The 23,074-nt window shown below is 42.7% G+C and overlaps 1 protein-coding gene across 1 annotated transcript in view; it reads right to left on the bottom strand.

The window, feature by feature from the left end:
- Positions 1-23,074, bottom strand: part of tinagl1 (tubulointerstitial nephritis antigen-like 1) — a 36,786-nt gene that overhangs the window by 8,224 nt on the left and 5,488 nt on the right. The window contains exons 2-9 of the mRNA XM_072676136.1: positions 21,361-21,671; positions 16,887-16,953; positions 7,713-7,805; positions 7,485-7,599; positions 3,929-4,052; positions 2,561-2,711; positions 2,233-2,419; positions 1,450-1,495 (exon numbers count right to left, since the gene is read on the bottom strand). Of these exons, the coding sequence (XP_072532237.1) occupies positions 1,450-1,495; positions 2,233-2,419; positions 2,561-2,711; positions 3,929-4,052; positions 7,485-7,599; positions 7,713-7,805; positions 16,887-16,953; positions 21,361-21,664 (1,087 nt within the window). The 5' untranslated portion in view covers positions 21,665-21,671. The remainder of the gene's footprint in view (positions 1-1,449; positions 1,496-2,232; positions 2,420-2,560; positions 2,712-3,928; positions 4,053-7,484; positions 7,600-7,712; positions 7,806-16,886; positions 16,954-21,360; positions 21,672-23,074) is intronic.

The raw sequence follows: 23,074 nt of genomic DNA, 5'->3' as shown, positions 1-23,074 counted from the left end.
CTTGTTTGTTCTTTAAGAACAAAGCTTTTGAAGGCAAGGCTATTCATAGCATTCTACCAGTGTGTTGCTAAAATGCCAATAGTCCACCTACAGTTGACCTTTGAGGCTAGAAGCAAAATGTTCTGGTCCAGGTACACACTACACACGGTTCAGGAGCTTTGTAACTAACTTTATAACTCTGAACTTTCCAACCTCTCTCACATATTCACCACTTACATAAAACCTGGCAGTGTCCAGCTCTTATCAGTGTGCAGTACACAGCACTGAAAGTATGGCTGCTTTAAAAGCTTGATTATTTAACATCCAGCAAAGCCCACCCAGGCATCTCTTTCCCCTGCCTGATCACAAACAGATGAAAGTGATAGCAGACTGAGGGCAGACTGATGGAGGTCCTAAACTTTGTTGTTGTGATTGTTTAAGAGTTCAATCAAGCTGCAGCTATTGTGACAGTCCTAAACTTTGTTGTTGTGATTGTTTAAGATTTCAATCAAGCTGTAGCCATTGTGACATTCAAAGTGAAGCCGGTTAGAAGAGCTTCCCGGAAATCGCACACACTATCAAAACTCTGTCAGGGAACCTTTTAGCCTCTGTTCGGCCAACGACAACAAAACACAGACGCACCAGTCCGTGCAGCGCTGAACAAAAATCATCTTACTCAAATACTCAGATGTTATTTTTTTAATGTTTTTTCCTAATTTATCACCAATTTAGAAAGTTTCTATTTAGTTAGGACCTACTCACACAACTACAACTACATTACATCAAAAAAGCATTTTTGTCTTTACCTATAAAAGTTTTACTTTTACTTATTAGTATTATCTCTTTCTTTCTTTCTTTCCTTCTTTATATAATATGAAATAATAATAATTTATATTGTATTATATTGTATATTAATTTATAATATATATTATTAGAAATTATTTCTTTCACCTCTTGTTTGTTGTTTCTTTGAGGAAAAGTACACAATTCAAGCACTTCTGGCCTTTTTTTTAATTTTGAACATTCTTTTCTATTATACTATTACACTATTACACTACTATGCTGTAGGGTTACAGCGGTATACCGGTTTTAGGTTTACCTTGGTATGAACATACCATTTCCTTAATACTGCTGTTGGCTCTGGTGATCACCTTTTTAAAGTAGCCATTAGTTGGATTTTTCAAATATTTTGCCACTTATCAAGCTTAATAGAAATAATGTATAGTGATCTGTATTGTGCATTGATGAAATGTCATCAAATAATATATACATAATATTTAATTTATGCCTCATCACCCACCCCTACTGTACTGAATTTCTGACATTCTTACTCCCAGGTCAACTCAACGTTCAAACCCAGGAATCACTGCATCAGCACTGCATTAGCAGATAAACAGCTGAGCTCTAAATGCTACATGCTGTGTTCTCTGTTATATCATTCTCACACACCCTCTCAGCTCCACCCCATACCTTGCACAGGTCCATTATCCATGATCTCCTTCATTATCTCCTTCTCCTGTGAGGAAAATAGAGAACAGAGGTAAGAAATAATTGATGTGAGATGAATCTACACATTAAGATCATAAACCTCTTTTACTTTGACAGACGCTTGCGCTTGATGTGATAAACTGCATTCTGGTGTTAGTTCAATGAGCTGTGTTTGATTGTGCCCATAAACCTGAAGGCAAGCAGGTGATTGTGAATATGGCCTGGAGTGAAAGCACACAGTAATTATGAAACCATGTTTGGTTTCAAGGTTTCTAATGGAATTTTCACTTCCAAAATCCAAACTTTCACTTCCAAACTTTTGCATACTGCTGTAAGTTGACCTGTTGGCCTATTGAGAGAATGGGACTCTATGTTTCCACCGGTGTTCAATTCTCTCCTTTAGAAGACTAAACTCAGGGTAAAACAAATACAAAGACTAAACTCAATACATCATCAAAGTTCTTATCTGTGGACCAGAGTGTAAGCTTGCTAATTGTCAGTGCATTCCTGCTATTTCCACACGAAAACTCTGCAAGCTGTATTGAGAACCCTGAGCAGACTGAGGGAGATTAGGATGCCATTCAACTTGCAGTGAGGTATTTTGTCAAATGTGTACTAAAGCCGTGTAAGCAGCGTATTATGTAAGATTAGGGAGTGTGTTTGAGTGGGCTTGTCTGCAGTAGTGTTTGAAGTGCACTTGAAAGACTTGTGAGGGTATTGCCCTGACTGGGAGGATGTTGTTGTCCCTCGCTGAGGGTTTCTTACGTTGGAGGAGAGTCTGTAGGGTGGGGTGGACTGGTAGATGTTGTTGTGGTAGGTGTGGCTGTTGGGGCAGCGCGCCGTGGCCTGTCTCTTCCCTCGGCCCACCGAGCGGCTCTGCATCATACAGCGGCTGACCTCAGCAGGGGTCTGCTGGGGCGGCGCGAACGGATAGCAATCCTCTGTCACCACACTGAGAACAGGAGGAAGAGTGGAATGCTAATGAGACATTAGGCGGGAGGCCTGGCACAACAGGGGTATTGCGATGCCAGGCATGGAGGTTCAGGCTATTCCTGTGATAGTGATATGAAGTGGTAGTGTAAAGAGAACCCACCCTCTTCTCCTCAGGAACCACCAGGCCCCATCAATGCGCCCCCCAGCACAACCTCCTTGGTTCCGTGTATCACAGGAAATCAAATTCTGGGGCGACAACTGAGGAGTCATGTGACCCATAGACTGAATGGAAATTCGGTCTGATGCTACAGCTGGAGGGATGAAAGGAGATGAAGTGAAACAGCAGGAAAAATGGGGGAAGTTTATGGTTTAATAAACCATGGTTTAATAATCTGTATTCTTTTGTAATTGATATTCTTACACATTTTATTATCTGTCTTGTTGTGCAGTAATTAACATGGACTAAACTTAACTGCATTTTGTGCTTGGTTATGTCTTGGTCATTTGTATTGTGTGGCCCTTAAACACAGGCTGTGTGTGTGTGTGTGTGTGTACGCACAGAGGCCCTGGAAGAACTCTGTGCCATTCCACTGTCACTAGTACACAGTCTTCAGAATATCATTAGCACCCCTGCTTTGGAATGAACTCGGCACATGATATCAGCTCCACTTACCAAATACAAGCACTGTAGTCACTGATGAAGGACTAGAGGATGACCTACACAAACTGTACAGCAACAGATGAGCCTCTATCTCTGACTTGATGTCTACAAGGTGGATCGGCTAGGTAGGCATGTCTAATAGAGTGATCAGAGGACGTCACCACCCAAATAATAATAATACCTGCTCTGTGGTGGTCCTGTGGGGTCCCGACCACTGAAGATGAAGGTGAAGGGAGGCTAATAAAGTATGCAGAGAAACAGATGGATCTGTAATTATAGAACTACAGACTGCTCCTATATGGAGCTATAGTGTATATATGTATAGATGTATAGTAGCTCCTATCAGTGGAGCTGAGAACATGAGTTCATTCCAGACCAGGGTGGTCCTAATATTGTCATTTGACTGTAAATATGGATGGGTTTATCTCGAGTGTGTAAGCCAGGCAAGTAGCCACGGGTGTGCCTGGGTAGGACTAGGTCTACTCTGATTGATCACATGTTTACTTAATGAAACAGACATGATGTTTTTCTATTATGAACAATTCATGTTATTTTTCTATGTTGTTTGTCCTCAACTCTGTTGAATCCAATTAAAACACTGTTAGTCGTCCTCACTGGGCAAGAGTAGTGCATACGGTGATCTGATGCCTGCTTCTGGTGAAGGCTGTTGCTTGGATTTATACTAATGTACACAGCTCTTCACAGTCTTGCTGTTGTTTGGTGTCACCACAGGACGGAAGTGTTGGGTTTGGTGGGATGTGACATTGTGAGGCATATTGTGTATTTGAAAAATGCATCCCCACAAACAATCTACTCACCCACTTTTTGACAGGCCCATGTACGGTATGATGTACAGTATGTCCTCACCTGCTGTAGAGAAGGCCCAAGAGGCTGCACAGTTGCCCTGGTCAAGTGGCTCATGGATCTTTCCTGGCCATTTCTCAGCAGCATTGAAGTAACTGGGTAGATGCTCATTGCTATCCATATTCATCTATGAGTTAGGGAGGGGAATAATTAGTCATTTCTTCTCTCAGATAAACAGTCAGACACTTGAGCAATATATCAGTGAGTGTATAGTAGGTGTTGGAGGGTCTTATCTACTGCAGAAGAAAATACACATGTAGAAAAGTAAAGTGCAGGATAGTGCTTTAATATGAATCACTGGAGAGACGAAAACAGTCTGCCCTACTTGTGTGAAGACAATCATTTAATAAGCCAGAGTAAATCTCAACACTTCATTTTCAGTGAGTAGAGTAGAGTCAATCATTAAATGTGATCTTAGGCAATGCAGCGCTTCTCTAATCTGAAACAGGAAAGTCTGGACTACCTCAGCTGTCAAAGTTCACCTTACAGAAAGTTCAGGAGACTGGGATATGACACATCTGTGCGGTTCACCTTTGAGGCTTCTGTGCTGCCTTCCTTCTTGGGATACTTCCAGTTACACACACCACATTCCTACAGTTAATATCTTAATGATTTACATTGCTGACCAATAGATGCAAAACTCTGGAATGTGAGTGTAAACTCACACAGTAAACTGTAACAGTCTCAAGTCCAGGTCAGTAAGAGCTCATACTTCACTGCGGAAGGTGGGCACTCTTTTGCGATGAGAACTTAAAGTCTAAAAAACATCTAAATTTGCTGCTGAAAGCTACCTAAGAATAGTCTGGGAGTGGCCTATCACTGGAATGGTGTATGCTTCATTGACTTCATTCCCTCCTTTCATGACTCCCGGCCTGCTGTGTCACTCAAGCAGAACTACACACAGAGGTGTAAATTCACAGGATCAGAACTGTTCAGTCCTACGTGGATGAGCCTACTGATGATGATTTTGATAATCAGATAGACGCCCCACCACTAGAGGTGTTTTTTTTTTTTTTACCTGAACCTGCCAGTTGTTCTTAACTCTTAATGATGGACGCACCAATAGACATGCTCCAAATGACCTGGAATAAAAGACTGACGTCCATTGAAAGTTAAGATGTTTTTTCCTTGTCCTGTAAAGTTGCCATTTTGCAGATATGAGGTTTGCATAACAGTGACGATATATTGTACATGTCAATATCCGCTTGCAACTCTACGGGTGAAGTTAGTGGTGATGTACATTCATGTTCCCACAAAAAGCTATGTGAGTGACTTGTACAACATCTGCCTTGTATACTGAGCTTTACTCAAGGTTAGGACAGATGCCAATTCCCTTAGACAGTAGATACATTTTTGTAAAGTACATGAAGACCTTCACCAAAAATTCAGGACATACTTTTGTAGATGCATACTGTGGTCCCACTAGACCAACATTAAGCTAATTAGAAAGCAATGATGGATTCTGGTTCCCTACACTCTTGATGACATGAAGGCGCTTCTTCCATAAGGAACCATGTTTGTAATAGAGATGTGTGCGTGTGAAGAACCTTTACATCAAATAAGAGTTCTTCTATGGCATCACTCAAAGAACCATTTGAAGCACCTTAAGAGTTTCTTTTTAAGAGTGTGGAGCTTTAAGGGTTTATGAGTAACAAGCTTCCCCTGAAGTGGTAGAACTAGTCTGTTTGTTTGTGTGGTATTTGCTTAATTAGCCCATTGTGGCGTGAGTACTGAGTGTCTTTTCGCTGGGAGCAGATAAACAGACTCCGTTCTGGCCCCAGCAGCAGGTGGAGACATGTTGGAGGAGAATGTGGGGGGATACGGGCGTAGGGAAATACTTGTGGCATCTGGGCTAGATATCTCCCCTTCCCTCACATCTCTCTTCACTTCCCCCTCCTCTTCGCAGGACTGGAGGGCTCTCGGTTATGTGTGCTTTATGTAATATGCGCTCGTGAAGAATAAGCAGCCTGATGAAGAGGAAGACTAGGAAGGCCTCACTGAGTCTGATCAAAACAGTCAGAGGCAGCCGGATACGTACAGGATACAGGAGCACCCAACCACACCATTACAGCCCTTTCACCTTCTCTACCAGACCGGCTGACTCACTGTATCAGAGATCAAACAGCAGTCACGTTCAGACGGATGTTGTTTTTAGATGGATGAATTTAGAGGTTATGCTAGATTACACTGGCTGGGTGTAACAGCCTAAACTGTGATGTCTGAGGCTAATTCGGACTATGTGAAAAACTGTTGTGGAGCTGATAGAAGTAAGACCTGATCAAGAGAATGTCTCAGTCAACTGGGATTTAGCTAGGTCAGAGGCCCCACAATGCTTAGATCATTGTGAAATGGTAAAGAGGGTAAAGAGGTACTATTAATAATATGGTCCTAAAAGTATATGTGGTCAAAACTAATTATTTAGCCAAATTGGGCTACTTTAAAAAGCTGTCCTGGAATAAAATAATAAGATTTAAGTTTCTAATGAGTGGCTTTTAAGCAAACCTTGGGCTGGAGGTTTTTCCTGGACCTGGCAACCCTGCCAGCCCAATGATAAGGTAAGTGGGACATGTCAAAGGAACATGCATATAAACCATCACACTGCCTCTACTGTCTTGTCATCTTCCAAAATGCAAGTTCTAATGTTTACAGGTCCATTGTAGGTGCTTTCGGTTGTGGAGACGGGTCAGTTTGGGCACTCATATAGGTTTGCAGCTTCCCAGGCTCACGCACAGCAAGGTGTGATGAACTGTGTATTCTGACACCTCTCTGTCATAGGCAGCACCAACATTTTCAGCAATTTGTGCTATGTTAGCTCTCGTGTAGGCTAGCTTTCATTCCCCACATGCATTAATAAGACTTAGGTGCCCATGACTCTGTCACCAGTTCACCAGTTGCCCTTCCTCTGACCACTTTTGGTAGGTGCTAGCCACAAGATCTGTCTGATGTTTTGGAGATGTTCTGACCAAGTCATCTAGCCAGTCATAATGCCAATTTGGCTCTTGTCAAAGTGTCTCCGATTCCAATTTGGCCTGCTTTTAACACATCACCTTCAAGAACTGACCACTGTTCACCTGCTGACTAATAAATCCCACCCAAGAAAAAAACTAATATAGCCATTATCAGGCTCCGAACGGCTCAGTCATCAGGCGTCTGAGGCTGAGAGCAGCCTTGTAGCTTCAGTCTAAAGCTAAAGACGTAAAGACAAAGAGCAACCAGTTGACCAATCGTGTGACACAGTTGGAATTTGGCCTCTGCCTTTAACACATATGTGCAGTAAACACACACACACACACACACTAGTGAGCAAACACACTGAGTGACATAGTGAACACACGTGCCCGGAGTGGTGGCCTTACTCAAGAGCCCGACAGCAACAGCTTGCCGAACCCAGGTATCAAACCCACAACCCTGTCATCAATAACCTGGTGCTCCACCTAAAGCCATAGATGCCCATTCCTAAGCCACTGCTGCCGCTTGCTTGTCTAGGCCGTTTGAGTAGATTTTTCTATGATGAGGGGGCTGGTACAAAGCTCGGTATGTTCTGTCCTCAGCTACTCACCTGAATCTCGTTCATGCTCATGATGGCTCGAGAGGGCTTCTCAGTGCCGAGACGGTAGCGCAACCCCTCATCCAGAGTCATCCCCCAAAACTGACTGTAGTTACCTGCCCTCCACCTGAAAAGACAGACGATAAATAGAGATTTATTTTTTGTTCACACGTAGACTGCTTTTACAACCAGAATAAACCTTGGTCTTGACTTGAAAAAAGGCATGTGCATGGCTCTTACCCATAGTTTCCTCTGTTCACTGCCTGGATCATGTCAGGTTCCATTAAACAGACAAACTGCTCACAGTTCCACTGCCCATTTGGCCCGCACGTACTGCAGGAAAGAGGAATCAACAGTTAGCACTGCAGTTAGCGCCACAGATGTTAGCTGTACATGCTCTATTTACACTCTATTGCTCTACCAGTTAAGCTGCAGGAATACTGAATTAGATACTACCCAGACAGAATGACTTCATTACTCAGCATCCCTATAAAATAATCTGGGACAGGAAAACATACACCTACATATTTCATTTACACCAATCAGCCATAACATTAGTACCACTGACAGGTAAAGGAAAAACATTGTTCTTATCTATATCTACAGTGCAGCGGGATGTGTTAGGCAGCAAGTGTACAGCCAGGTTTTGAAGTTGATGTGTTAAAAGCAGGGGAAATGGGCAAGCGTAAGAATCTGAGCCACTTTGGTCAGGGCCATATTGTGATGGATAGATGATTGGGTTGGAATCTCTTCAAAAACGGCAGACGGGTCTTGTGGGGTTTTTCTGGTTTGCAGTGGTCAGTATCTACAAAATGTGGTCCAAGTAAGGACAAGCAGTGAACTGGGCACATAAGGTTATTTGATGCAATCCATGGAGGCCTCACCTCACAACTTACAGGACTTAAAGGATAAGGGATCTGCTGCTAACGCCTTGGTGTCAGATACTACAGGACACCTTTAGAGGTCTTGTGGAGATCATGCCTTGAATGGCCAGATCTGTTGCGATTTGTTGAGGGGGGGACCTACTCAATATATTAGGTTGATTGGTATATGTTATGGTTGATTGCTGAATACTATTCAATATTTCAGGTTTGGTATTGTAGTCCCCAGAACTGCTCAGACATAGAAGTCTGGCAACATGTCGGCAAACAGTAGAAAAAAAAAAATCCTAATAAAAGCCACTCTGTGGAATTCCCCAGAGAGACACCAGTAAGAAGGAAGGAGAGCACTTGGCTGTGTCTGAAAGAGGGAGGAGAAAAGACTGGGATTGTCAACCTTTTATGGCTTTTATGGCTGCAGTGCTCAAAGAAATAACCATTTTTAGGCAGCATGTGTGAGAGGAGGGGGGCATGTCTGCTACTTGAAGGGATTTTTAAATGTGAGAGGATTCGAGGAGGAATACTCGGAATGTCCAGCATGTTTTCATCTGTTAGAGTCTCTACTGTGTGATGAGTCATGAGGAGACTGTACTCTCAAATAATGAAAATGAAAAGTAAATAGAGGCTTGAAGAGAAGACTTGGACTCTCGTGCTTAAATGATTCATGGTTCTACTCAAATCTGAGACATAAGACTCTGGAAATGTCAGCCAATAAATGGCCTAAACAACAAATTTAATATGTCAAATCATAATGCAGTACAGGGGTGGAATATTGGTGAAATATTATATCATGACAGATTCTTAAAAACGACTACTGTCTTCTACCAGTTTGGAAGGCCAATTAAGGCCACCACCTCTTTTCCAACTGCCGCCGATGCAGCATCGCTAGGTAGCCAATGCGCTTGGAAGAAAAGCACTGCTCCCCAGCTCCGATACAGCAGCTGACAGATGCCTGTGATGACCAACAGCACACTTGTCATATGCACAGTATCTTGCATTATGGGAACCTATGGTTGTCCTGCATACTGCTGTGCTGGTTGTGCAAATGTTTTGTACTCAGATGTGCAAATGCACACGCACAGCTTGTCTAGTCTCTGTAGAGAAGTATTGCCAAAAGAATAGGACTCTCTGGAGCAGATAAACATGAACGTTTTGACATCATGCCGAATGCCAGACATGGGCTAGAGGTGGATGAAGCCCCTAGCACTGAGCTGTTGAGCAGTGGAATTGTGCTCTCTGGAATGATGGTTGGTGCTTCATCCAAAATGTTGGGGATGAGTTGGAGATTTGAGGATGAGGTGGGGTGGTCATCATCCAACATCCTGATCTCACTTACACTCTTGTTGCTGAATGCCATCAAATTCTCACAGAAAGCTTTCCCTGGACAGTTGAGATGGTTACTATATAAATTCTTTGTCAAAACCTTTGATTTCAGAAGAAACAATGAATGAGGTAAAAACACGCTCAATAAAGGCAGTCTGAGACAATCTTGATCTGGGAGGAGGGGGACTTGGTCTCCTAAATAAGTAGACGAATCTGGCTCTGCCTATGATCTCTACTGTGCAGACTCCAGTGGCAAATTTGAGAACATGGCCGTTTCAGTAGAACGGAAGTGAATGGAACCACTGCGTCCATGCTTTCTTCAGCTATTAGGATACAGGTACATCAGTATTGGAGTTGAAGCTAAAGCCATGTCTACTCTCACACATAGAGGGGCCAGAACACTCACTCATAGAGGGGCCAGGTGTTTCTTTGGAGTAACAGAAACCACTTTTCCTTTCCGAATGAATATTTCAATAAATAGTTGTTTAGCAAGAGAAGTGCTTTCTAAAAGAGGTGTTAGAGGCTAACGACACCTTCTACATATATTCATATATATACACATGCACACACTTTTGCGACACCCCTTATGACTGTAGAAGGTATTTGTGTGTTCTCCTCGTGTTTACACACCACAGTAAGCTGGGAAGATGACAGCAGGATAGATGAAGGGGGCTCTAGATCTCAGACGGTGGGCCACTCCATCTCCCTCCCCCCACAAGGCTCACAGATAGGGGCCCATAGATTAGCAATGGAAAACAGATTTCTGTGGATAAGACTCATGCAGGCCTTGGCTTACATTCATAAAGCAGTTATTTAGTTGAGGCCAACTACATAACTGTTTTTCCTTCATGCCTGTCTAAATAAAGTGAATAGTGAGTGTACAAGTGACGAGAGGGGTACAAGGTTGGCGGGTGTCCAGCTGATTGTGGTGGGCAAGCTCATTTTTGATCCCGGACCATCTATAGCACACACTGTAAATGAACATTGTGCTTATAAGGAGTGCAGTGTTCTCAGATCTGTTGTTCTAGACTACCTAAAAATAAAAGCATGCTAAATTCTCAGCCCAAGCCTGATTATAGTGCAGTGTTCTTGCAGTCTTGCAGGACCACTCACTGACCCTTAGTCAGAGGGATCAATGTTTATTTGTTACACATTCAATTAGTACTATTTATTTAGTATTACTTTATATGCAGCTTAAATGATCCCTGCTAGACTGTTGTTATGTGGTTGCTATGGTATTCCAAGTGGTTTCTGTGGTGTTCTGGACCCCCTATCTAAAGAATGCATTCAGTTGCGCCCATTGCTAATGAATGTATTCTAAGGTGGCTATGTTGCTGGTAAGTAGTTGCTAGCTTGATGTTACTTTGGCGTTGGTTAGTGTTTGCTAGGTGGGTGCTACAGTCTTCCAAGATGATTGCAATGGTATTTCAGGCAGTTTCTATAGTGTTGTTTATCGGTTATTTAGTAGGGTATTGGTAGGCGGTTGCTAGGCAGTTGCTATGATATCCCGGATGGTTGATATGGTCTCAGGTGGATGTCATGTGGTTGGTTAGGTGTTACTAGTGTTTTTGTAACATTATGAAATGTACCAAAAGGGTTGCACCCCATTTTTTCCTATATGGGAAAATCTGTTGCTATGTGGAATAGAAAAGCTGTGTTCAACCCCACATCACACAATCAGACCAAACGATCTGGAGTTGGAACGATGTGAATATCTTGAAAACTACGGGGCGAGTTGAGCCATGAAATTCCGGCAGAAGAAGATGAAGAACTTTTTGTTTATGGAAATTTTTCTTCCATTAAATAAGAGCTTCCACTTAACATCAAATCACAACAAACGATCTCCCTTTCTAGCTATGAATGTGAATGAGGCAAGGATTCAACAGCATCTCTGCATTAAACTGAACATCAGAAGATATATTTTCTCTGTATACACTGTGGAGGACCTCAGAGGGATAATAACTCTAGATCCCCAGCTTTCGGCCTGGGGGAGAGGCTCTTCATGTCAACGCGTTTGGGCCATCCCACACAGCCCAGCCAGGCTTGAGCTCAGGAAATCTCTGGATTACAGAGGTGAACAATATGCTCCACAGGAAACAATACCATTGGGATGAAGGCCAGTATTTTCGCAGCCTCCTTGGTCACAAACATCTGTGATGAACAGGCGAGCTTCCGGAGGAAATGTGCCAGATGAAGGGAGTGAAGATGGCCCTGAGTTGGTGGGATGCACTGATACAGATACAGAGAGCGGTATGATCCAGGAAAACACTGGATCATACAGCTCCAGCTCGTAATCTTCTTCCACCAGGTAGAAGATCTCCCTCACATAACAAGTGCTTATCACACACAAAACAACACATTTAGCACACAGGCAGTGAAAGTGGAAACACTATGCAAGCAATCAGCAAGCAAAAGCAATCAGGAAACAGAACAAATACAGGTAAACCCAGTTTGCATTTCAAGAATGTCATTTCCAGGCCTGTCTTAGAGGATGCCTATCTGGACCGCTTTTATCATATTCAACTCAATCAGCGTTTCACAACTTCCCACATAAAGATGTGATGATGTGATCTCCACATTTTCTCATGGAGATATTATCAATGTTGTAAGAGAACCCAGTGAGTACCTTTAAAAAACTGGATTCTTGACTTATTTTCTTACATTACTTGAAAACGTTACAATAAACATGTTCCCTGTGATAGCTTAGAGGGTTAAAGGCCTTGTTCAGCTGCCCAAAAATGTCAGCTTAGCAGATGGACATGGAACCTGCAACCCCATGATCAATAGCCCAGCTTTCTAATACTGGAACACTGGAGCATCTAAATCACCAGACCTCAATCCCATTTCTTATTCTGGAAATAGCCACTCTTGAACTCTTTGACATTTGTGCACACAGTTGGTAGAGAAGTGAGCTATAAGGACAGGATTGACTCTGTGGTTAAGGCAGGGGAATACATAACCAAGCACGTCAAAAGAAAAAAGCTCGAACACAGCTTATATCATATACATTCTTAAAAAATATTATAAGGTGTTATAAGTGGGGTATAAAGTGTTATAAGGGGTCTTTTAAGTGATGTCATAGACAAAAAATTTTTGGTTCCTTAAACAACTGTTTTGTTAAAGAGCTGTGAGTGGGAAAAACACCTGAAATTGGTCAGTAACCTTAATGACTTCTTTAGCCTTTAAAATGTTCTTCACACAGACATTATATGTCCAAATGTTTGTGGACACCCCTTCTAATGAATGCATTCAGCTACTTTAACTTGCACGCATTGCTGACACAGCATCGTCTAGTCCCCGCAGAGAAGTACTGCCAATAGAAATGGAGTCTCTGGAGCACATAAGCATGCTAAACACGTAAACTAGTGTGGGCTAGAGGGGTATAAAGCCCCCAGCATTGAGCTGTGGAGCAGTGGAACTGTGTTCTCTAGAACGAAGGAGCTCAATCCAACACTTTTGGGATACCTTTGATTTCGGAAGAAACTGTGAATGAGCACGTGTCCCAATACTTTTGTCCATAGAGTTGCTATTGTAGGTTCTTGCTATTTTCTTGCTATTGTAGGTTCTTGCTGTGTTCTTGCTATTGTAGGTTCTTGTCCAGGTTTGAAGGGTCACACTAGGCAAATGCATCATTAAAAGTGGCATTAAAAGGTCGGCAGCTACAAATACATCACATTAACCTGCCTTCTAAAAATAGACCTAGCTGCGATCAACAAGCCTGATTAGCTCTTGAAAGGATGCCATAGTCCAGGCCTCTGTGCCCGTAGGTCACTGTTTGCAGGCAGCTGCTGTTTGTAGGCCATGGTGTTAATAAGGAGGAGAAAGGAGTGAAATGAGAGCGGGAGTATGGACGGATGAGATAAGAACAGTGGAATAGAGTCATGGGCCAGCTTCTCTGAGTGAATGAAGAAGAGATAGAGCAGAGAGAGCAGGCCAAGCTTGGCCGGAAGTCCTGCCCTCCGCACGCAGCTCAGTGTTGGAGTGCAGGGGTGCTGGACAGAGGAGGATGTGTATACTGGAACAATGCAGTTTAAATAAACCCTGCTTATGGCTACGAGCAGAGTAATGGTTTACCATGTGATGAGGGTGTGCTGTGTATTGTACATGGGTGTGTGTGTGCGGGTGTACTGCATGTCCTAAGGCCATGTTGTTTATACTCAGAAAAGAAAATTAACTAAAGCAGAGTGTAAAACTTTTCGGGCTTCGTTACTTGTGTACATTTTGCTATGCTTAGTTTATAACACACAGTAACCACATCCTGACTGGCCACTCTTATCCCTCTTAGTGCCAGCTGACCTCACAGGCACCAGCATGCAAACAGCCCTGCTGTGCCCCTTCCGGCTGGAGAAACGGGCACATAAACTACAGGCAACAAACCTGTTGTTTTTAAAAAGGCTTTAATAGATGAGCATATGGGGAGTGTTTTCTTTGTCAGTTTGCCACAGCTCAACAGTCCAATATAATATAATTCAGCCTTGACTTGTTTTGCTTGAGGAAAGCTACAAAAACCGCTATTTACTCCGGTACTTTAGGGGAGCCAAGGCAAATCCTTCAGCTTGCACTTTTTGAGGAAGTCGGATATGTCGAATTTTAAGTGTGTTAACTTTTTTTTAGGGAATGGGATGCTTGTCTCCGGGATTTGCTGGAATTTTAACGCATCTGTTCTTCTCTCTACCAGCAAAATGTTCTCAGTGCCACTAGCTGCAACACAACCCTAAAGCATGATCGATCTAGCCACATGGTTAACAGCTGTAGAAGTGTTATTTTCATGAAAATCATGTACCTTTTTTCTCTAAATATACCTTACTGACCCAAAATGTTCTATTTTATCTTCATTAGTTGACAGGAGGTGTTTCCACAGTTTAGCTGTTTTATTATATTTTTGGTGGCAACATCCCAGCTACAGTCAGCAGAAACCTGTGTGCTTAACAGTTCTCCAAAGAGAGAGGCTGTTTTTGCCCTCAGTGGCACTGATTCTGTGGGTCTTTTCAGCATTATGTAGCAGTGTATAGGACCCTAATACAGCAAACTGTTACTTACATGTTTTTGCCTTTGCACCAAGCTAATGCCACCAGCATAGAGCTTCCTATAGCCTTCTCCTGTTTTGTGGGCATCGCTTATTTGCATTGTCAGAGTACTAGGCAGCTGCTTAGAAAAAAACATGGCATACTAATCGTTGGGATTTGAGGAAGGTTTGAGGAGCTTTGAAATGTGCATCACCTGGCCTTTACAATCCATGGCCCCAACAAGCTAATTAAGGTCTGAGACCTTGGTAAGGTGTATGCCTTTTGGAGATTGGCAAGGGTGACAAGGGTGCTCAAACTTTATGGATCTGAGTAGTGTAGGTGGTTAAAGAAGCTGTCCCCAATGTTTGTCTGCTCAAGCTCATTTAAGCACAAACAAGAGTTGTGTAAGAACACACATAACAACCCAGGCAGGCACAGACAGCCGCCACACTGGCCTGCTGGTTCCTGTTGGCTCCTGCCACTTAGGTGTGAAATAGCTCTGGCACATGAGAAAGGAATTCTGCCCAGGAACCCATCAGCTCTCCGCTCCCACTCCTTACATACATCCACTATACGTATTGCACATAAAGAGCAAAGATCGCGTTAAGGCAGATAAGACCGCCTACCCCACCCTGTACACTCGTCTGAAAAGAAACCGAGAATTATGGGTAATGACCACAGCAATAACACACCTCAGTGAGCGAGTGTGAGTCAGAAGACGAGAGGTTGATGGAGATGGAGAGTACTTCTTGCGAAGTGATGAGTAAGCTTGTGTGCAGTAAAGATCAAAGCACAGAGTTGAAAACAGTTTTGCTGGAAAGAGGTGAAGAACTCTGGACCAATTATCTTCCATTTACGCTCTGCTGCTCGGCGGGAGGCTTACAGAGGGAGCCGGGCATTTACCAGAGCTTCAGAATGTACACAGAACCAGCAGTAGCCCCTCATTCACACTCTACAACTGACCACACTGTCCAGTAAAAGATAAAGTGAAACATGGAAATTTCAAATAACTGAGAAATAAGACTCTTAGCTGCCTAAATCACAAAACAGGGCATTCATCACGGCCTTCAGATTATACCAGTAGCTTCACCTACTGCCTTTGTGAAGTTTTAAAAGGTAGCTGTGGCACAACTGTCAGGTCGTGTGGTGTGTTCTTTTCCTTTTTTTTTTAATGTCTTAAATTTCTATAAAATGAACCACATTAAGAGCGTACATTAATCCTGATGCGAGTAGCTGGAAACTTAAGGTCTTGGAGAGAGAGAGAGAGAGAGAGAGAGAGAGAGAGAGAGAGAGAGAGAAAGACAGAAGAGAGAGTGTATGTAGAACCAGTGAGCGAGCATGTACGAGAGAGAATGAGAATGAACTTTGAAGTAAACTTTAAAAATTAGTGTAGCAGAAGGGGATTAATTGAAACCTGTGTGTGTGTGTGTGGGGGGGGGGGAGCAGTGAGATGTAGGAGTGCAAAGAGCTTTTGTAAAGTTGAAAGAACATATTTGAAGTTTTTTTTTTTTCTCAAAAATAAATGCAGGCTATATTTCTTATCAGCCAAACTATGTAAAATACCACAGGTTCTACAGAAATAGGTGTTGTGCTACTGTTATGGCTATCGCTGGACTAGGATTAGACTGATTTTCGGCTTAGCGATTTAGCTCATAGCATAAGTGAGGGGCTCATGAAAGGCAGAGAGGAGAGTAGAAAGGATGATAAACATGCCGCATGTGTACTGTACGTGACTGACTGACGTGCAATGGGTTTGTACTGTCCACACAATTAATGAAGTGACGCAGAGAGAGAGCGAGAGAGAGAGAGAGAGAGAGAGAGAGAGAGAGAGAAGGAGGGACAGAGAGTTGAGGAATGCAAGCCTTTCCACTTTCAGTCTCAGTAAGCTTTTGTGGTCTGGGGATAAATCCTGCAAAATACACTATAAAGTACTTAACAATGCCCCCCGCTCCATGGTGGCATTATTAGATGCCAGAGCATGCAGTATGATTCACTGTTTGGAGGAAGAGAAAAGGTGTGATAGATAGACCCAATTATAGAAATAAAAAGTTCTAGAAAAAGTGATTGCAGTGCAGTAATTACATTAATATAATGTAATATACAGAATGAATTGTGTAATGGGAATGAATTGTGTAATGATATAATAATGTGTGTGTGTGTGTGTGTGTGTGTGTGTGTGTGTGTGTGCATACATAGTTTATTCTTACCATAAATTGCAGTTTTCTTTGTAGGTGGCACCTGAACGGAACCTGTGGCCGTTTCTTTCGCAAATACCTGAAACCAAGAGACGGCAATATACAGTAAGTCTGAGGTACACACACCAATTACCACCACACCTGTCAGATTCTCAGGAAACTGAGAGAGTGAGTCACACATTTATTTGCTATTTGTGTCGAAATATCCCCAGTTAATGTACATACTGGAATAGGTCACGTGACTCATTCTTACTAACAACTAGTGGAGTGGTCCTTTACTACTCAAGCGAAAAGTATTTTGTTAGAAGCCTGCTAATAGGGGCCAGCGACACATACATCCGGCTGTCGTAGTTCAGGTAGTCTTAACCTTGAGGCCCAGGTATACCTTCAGCAAAACCAAGCCTGTGAGGGATGTGTGAAGTAATACCCAACTTCACAAGCTTACAAGCTCACACACTCTCTGCTGTTACGCTTCGGCTGACGCGTAAAAGCCCTCCAGTGTGTAGGTGGTGCTATAACATTTTATGTTCAAGTTCATGACAACTGAAATAGGATTGCCATTAACGATTCTCCTGTACAGTTGCCATTTAAAAGATACAAGGCTTTGGCCTCACAGAGATGACATATTTGTGCAATAATAATAATAATAATAATAATAATAATAATAAACGTAGAAGAAGAACAGTGGTAATAATAATAGAGAATATTAATGGCTGCAGAAAAAAGGCTGTGCAAGAAATGTATATTTAAGGCCTTTGGCAGATGGTCTTATTCTGAGCAGTTTACCATCAGTAGTCATATTACAGAGGTGGGCAAATAGAGGTGGCCTAAGGGCTCTAATTTGTACAACATGATGCGCTTTCCTGGGTTAGCAATTGAACTTTGAATGCAGTGGAGTGCAGTTATCCACTATGCTGTCCCAACTAAAGTAGCAGGTATCTGTGGATTTAGTATCATTTGAGGTACTTCTACACTAATGAAGTACATTGTTGTTGGTGTTTAAAGGAACTGGATTCTTCACTATACCTGTTCATAAATTGCTCAATTAATACCAGTCGACCACTCTATGGCACCCCTGCATTCAGTGCTGATGGGGTTAACAGAAACACTTGCTTCACATCTAAAGGCTGAAACTCCCCTGAGCCTCAGTAATCTGGTGCTGGAATGTTGGCTTGGGTCTCCTTTAATTTTCCCCAGGGACCCTGCTCTCGTCATGCCTTAACAGGCTAGATTAGAACTACACTGAGCGGTAGAGCTACACTGGACGCGAGTGGGCAGTGCCATGAGCTGCCCACACACTACACGCCTCTCGTTTCTCACTGCATTCCCTCCCACAGGCAGTAATGAAGACTCCACTTTTCACTCCTCAACTGTCACTAATGACTGCCATCACTACTCCCACTAACACTGCAGTGAGTCTAATGAGGACTGTTGTTTGCTCTGCCTCTCACTTTCTGAGAAAACATCTGAACAAATAAAGATGCATTAAAGGGCCTGAGATAGTAGAGTCACTATGAGAGTGATGTACTGTACTATAAAGCTATAGATAAATATTAAAGATATATATATTAACAGATAATAGATCAATAACTAGAAAAGTGCATCTGCTAAAAAGGGAAATGTAGAATGGTTCCACCTTTCAGGCTATTGCTATGTGGTTGCTACATGTTGCTATGTGGTTGGTATGGTATTCCAGGTGGTTCCTACGGTGTCACTAGGTGGTTGTTAAGTGGTTGCCATGGTGTTGCTATGTGGTTGCCATGGTGTTGCTATGTGGTTGCTATGGTATCCAGTGGTTGCTATGGGGGCCAGTCCATCACAGGACACCTCACTGTACCATTTACTCACACACTCGCAGCTAAGGGCAATTTAGCCAAGCCAATTCGCCTACCATGTGTGGCACCTGGAGCTGTCACCATGCCTCCCTGTTATAATTATTATTATTAGTAGCAGTATTAGTAATTCTGTTAATAATATTAATATAAAATTTTAATTCATAAATAGTAAATAACTACCAATAAAAATAATTCAATAACAAATATAATCTCTATGAAAATATGCATACTAGAAAGTAATCCATGAAAATGACTAGATAATATATGGCTTAACAATATTAATATTACTAATACTGTAATCAATAATAGTATATGAGCAAATGTGTGGCACCTGCTGGATCACAGATTTTGGTTAATGCTTTGGTCATAGACTTAGGTGAGTGTGTATGTGTGTGTCCATGCAAGTAGTGTGAGGGAGCCGGGCGGCCGCAGGCTGCAGAACACCTGTGGACATGACTGCCCCTCCTTCAGCAAACACACGCCTGGTCCAGCACGTGCATGCATACCTGCTCTGATCCCTGTCGGCCCTTTCCTGCCCCATTCCCCCCTCCAACACTCTCTCGGTCACTCTCCCTCTCTCTCTCTCTGCATTACACACATTCTTTCTGCTGACCTCCATTCATCCCTCCCTCTATCCTGCCCCCGGCCAGCCTGTGTTCATAAAACGTCCACTGTTCTTTCCTCATTCTCAGGTAAAGCCCGGCACTTTTAACACCTCACAGCCACAGCACTCTGACTACAATAGAGGCCCTTCAGGAAAAGACACGGGCTAAAGTTTAACAGGGGCAGGAATGCGTGTTACTCTGATTTGCTACCAGATTACAGCTCAGCTGTTTCAGTGGAGAAAGCGACAAAGCAACGAAGCAACACAGCAATCGATTTGATTGCCTCTCTTTCCACGTGAATGACTGAAGGTACTTTCAGTAGGAGAGGAGATTCTGATCATATCTTGCTTTGGATCTGAGGTTGGGGATGTAAAAGTTTAACTCGGTTTCATTAGCGTAGTGGACACCACCACCTTCCATGTGGAAGACCACCACTCTATACCAGTGAGGATCCTAGGGTAAGACTGTTAATGCCACATTCACCTAACCTCTAATAAAGCCTATGGATCGCCAGTGGGGCTGAAAGTGTTATTACAAACTCCTATCACCAAAGAATGCCCCACCAGTTTATACAGAAGTTCCAGTAGTTACTGAGTAATACACCATAGTGTGTAATAAGCCTCGGAGTGTTATACAAGTAAGAGTCCTTGAGTAAGACTGTTAACGCCATATTCACCTCTGTAACCTGAAAACTGTAGGTCATTCTGGATAGGAGCTTAGTGTTGCGTGGTGGATAACAACTCTGCTAGCATAGATAAAATCTCTGGACCAAGGTTACAGCCCTATGATTCCACTGATATCCCCGCTCCCTTTGAGCTCCATGTTTCAATTTATGTTGACTTTCATGTCTTTCCAGGAAATCTAACAGCATTGACCAGTTATGTGTGCATGCTTTCTTTATGCAGCTCAACTCACAGAATGACTATAGGTTAAAATGAGGGCTCACGTCAGAGAACCTGCTTTGCAAGAATGTCTGTGGACATGGTGTTCAGAGCGATGAGAACACTGAAATAGGATAAGAGCGTAGTGCAGAGTAGTGGATAACAATACCACCTTTCTAATGGCAGGGCAGGGTCTAATTCCCTGGCCAGAAAATCACACCATGCTACACCAAAAAGAGTCCTACACTTACATTCACCAACCTGTGTAACATTAATCAATTGATTCTAATGAAGTCACTCTGGATAAGCACATCAGCCAAATGTCATAAATGTAAAAGTAAGGACACCTGCTAAACCCCAAGCAGAGGTTTAATTGACCTATCATGACCAAGTTAGACAAAATTCGAACCCCTAACAAAGTCTATGGCCCCACCAGTTTGTACAGAATCCCAGTAGTTCCAAAATGATGAATCATGTTGTATAATAAGCCTTGGAGTGTGATGGGGTTAAATGAAATGTATTTTGTATACAAGCGTTGGTGTAACATGGTGTGATTTCCTGGCCAGGGAATTTGCACCTACTCTGCCATTAGAAAGGTGGTATTGTTATCCACTACTCTGCACTACACTCTTATCCAGAGTAGTTTATGGTATAATTGTGTTACAGAGGTGAATGTAGTGTTAGCAGTTTTCCTCCTCATGTCTATGAGCAAATAAAACAATTAAAGTTTCTTGAGGGCTGGATGGACTGGGCGTAGTATCATGTAATCAAACTAAACTTAGCATATTTGTAGCCATATAGCCATATTTGTTGTGGTATCCAAGCCTATACCTTTAACTATACCGTTATCTATAGTCTGACCTGATAGCACAACATTATGAACTGATATCTCTCCATTATGTAATCCCAATCAATTGCAGTATGATGCAGTGAGATGTTCCAAAACCATGGAACCTTTTTTTTTTTTAAACTTTTTTTAAAAACAGGAGAACGTTTACCTCCACAAAGAACCATGTTAGTAATAGCAAGGAAGAACCTTTTAAGGTTAGCCAAAGCTATTCACTTTTCACCAGTAGTCATCTATGATACAGTGCTTTAGTGGCTATATATTGATTGCTTTTCCATGAATGAGCCCTTTTGCAGAGCTGCAGTAATTTCCATTTACCTGTGTGTGGAGGACGCACTCCCAGACAGTGGCCCCAGAAGTCCGGGCAGCAGTCAGAAATGGTACGGTTGCAAAAGAGGTCACAGTAGCAAATGGTGTCCAGGTAAGGCATGATGCACTGGTCATTCCGGCCCTCACAGCAGCCACCTCTCCGCTCGCAATAGGAGCCATACGGGTCCCTGATGCCCCCCACATGCAGCGGGCTGGCCAGCTCCCTTCGGGTGCGGGACAGTCTTCCCGCCGCCACACTTCCCTCCACCAGCAGGAGGAGCACTGCACTGACTGCCAGCATCAGCCTCATCATCGCTCGCCTGTCAGAGAGAAATCAATACACAAATATAATTAAGCACGGCCATTTTGGAAAATCATATTAGACCATTTATGCCTCGTCATGCTCAAACACAAAACATATAAGTGGATCAGATTTGAAGGGAATATGATTTGTAGAAGTGAAGGACAGAGGCAGGGTCAGTTACTGTGCTGACACGACTGGATTGACCTCATCAGCTGTGCGTGTGTATCATTTGCACAGGAATTAGCTATAGTACATTAACACAGTTGTTCCTATTAGTAAGTCATAATTGTGCTGATGTACTGGCTAGCTGTACGACTGGCTGGCCGTTGACAGAGTGATGCAGAGCTACAGGCCTCTTCATTCTGCACATTTATTTCTGTCCAGCTTCTGAAGTCAACTAAAACTCTAAGCTCTGCTCTCTCAGCCAAAAACCCATAACATAAACAGATGTAATAAACACAAGTTCATCATGGTCTTTTTTGCTGGCCATTCAGACTGGGTCTGAATGCACAAATGCCACAGAGACTGAAAAGAGTGACTAAGACTCTGCAGCACCAATAAACAATCATTAATCACATCCCTATTTTTATTTGTCAGGCTGCTCATCAGTTTATGTCTGTAGCCATTTACAGTTTACTGGCTAGCCTACGCTCTCGAAAATATAAGTGCTATAAATGGTTCGTTCATAGAAGAACCTCTTTTGGTTCCATAAAAGATCTGCCAGTAATAGAGACAAGTGAGTGCACAGAAGCTGACTTTATGGCTCATAGAATCGTTTGTAGCACCTTTATTTTCAAGAGTGTACATGACATAGTAAAAGTATTGGGACACCTGCTCATTCATTGTTTCTTCTGAAATCATATAAAATCAATAAAAAGACTGCATCCTGCTTTTGTTGGAGTAACTGTCTCTAGTGTCCAGGGAAGAAAGCTTTCTACTAGATTTTGAAACATTGCTTTGAGGATTTGATTGCATTCAGCAACAAGAGTGTTAATTATGTCAGGATGTTGGATGATCACCACCCCACCTCATTCCAAAAGTATTGGATGGAGCAGCAACTATCATTCCAGATGGTTCACAGCTCAATACTGGGGTGCTTTATACCCCTCTAGCCCACACCTGGCATTAGGCATGGTACCAACAGACTCATATTCTATTAGTAATACTTCCCTATAGGGACTAGGCAGACTGTGTGTGTGCATTTGCACATCTTTCAACTGACTCTGAATTTAGGTAAGACTGCTAACGCAACCTTCACCTCTGAAACATGATTTAATTGTAGATCACTCTGGATAAGAGCGTAGTGTTACCTATTGGATAACAACAATGTCTTGATTCCTGCTAGCCTAGATGATTTCTCTGGACCAAAGTCACGGCCCTATGACTCAACTAAAATCCCTGCCCACTCTGAGCTCCATC

The sequence above is a fragment of the Salminus brasiliensis genome, chromosome 3 (genome assembly GCF_030463535.1).
Source record: "Salminus brasiliensis chromosome 3, fSalBra1.hap2, whole genome shotgun sequence".
Lineage (NCBI taxonomy): Eukaryota > Metazoa > Chordata > Actinopteri > Characiformes > Bryconidae > Salminus > Salminus brasiliensis.
Note: the sequence above shows the minus strand (reverse complement) of the source record. Positions and strands in the feature narration are given on the sequence as shown.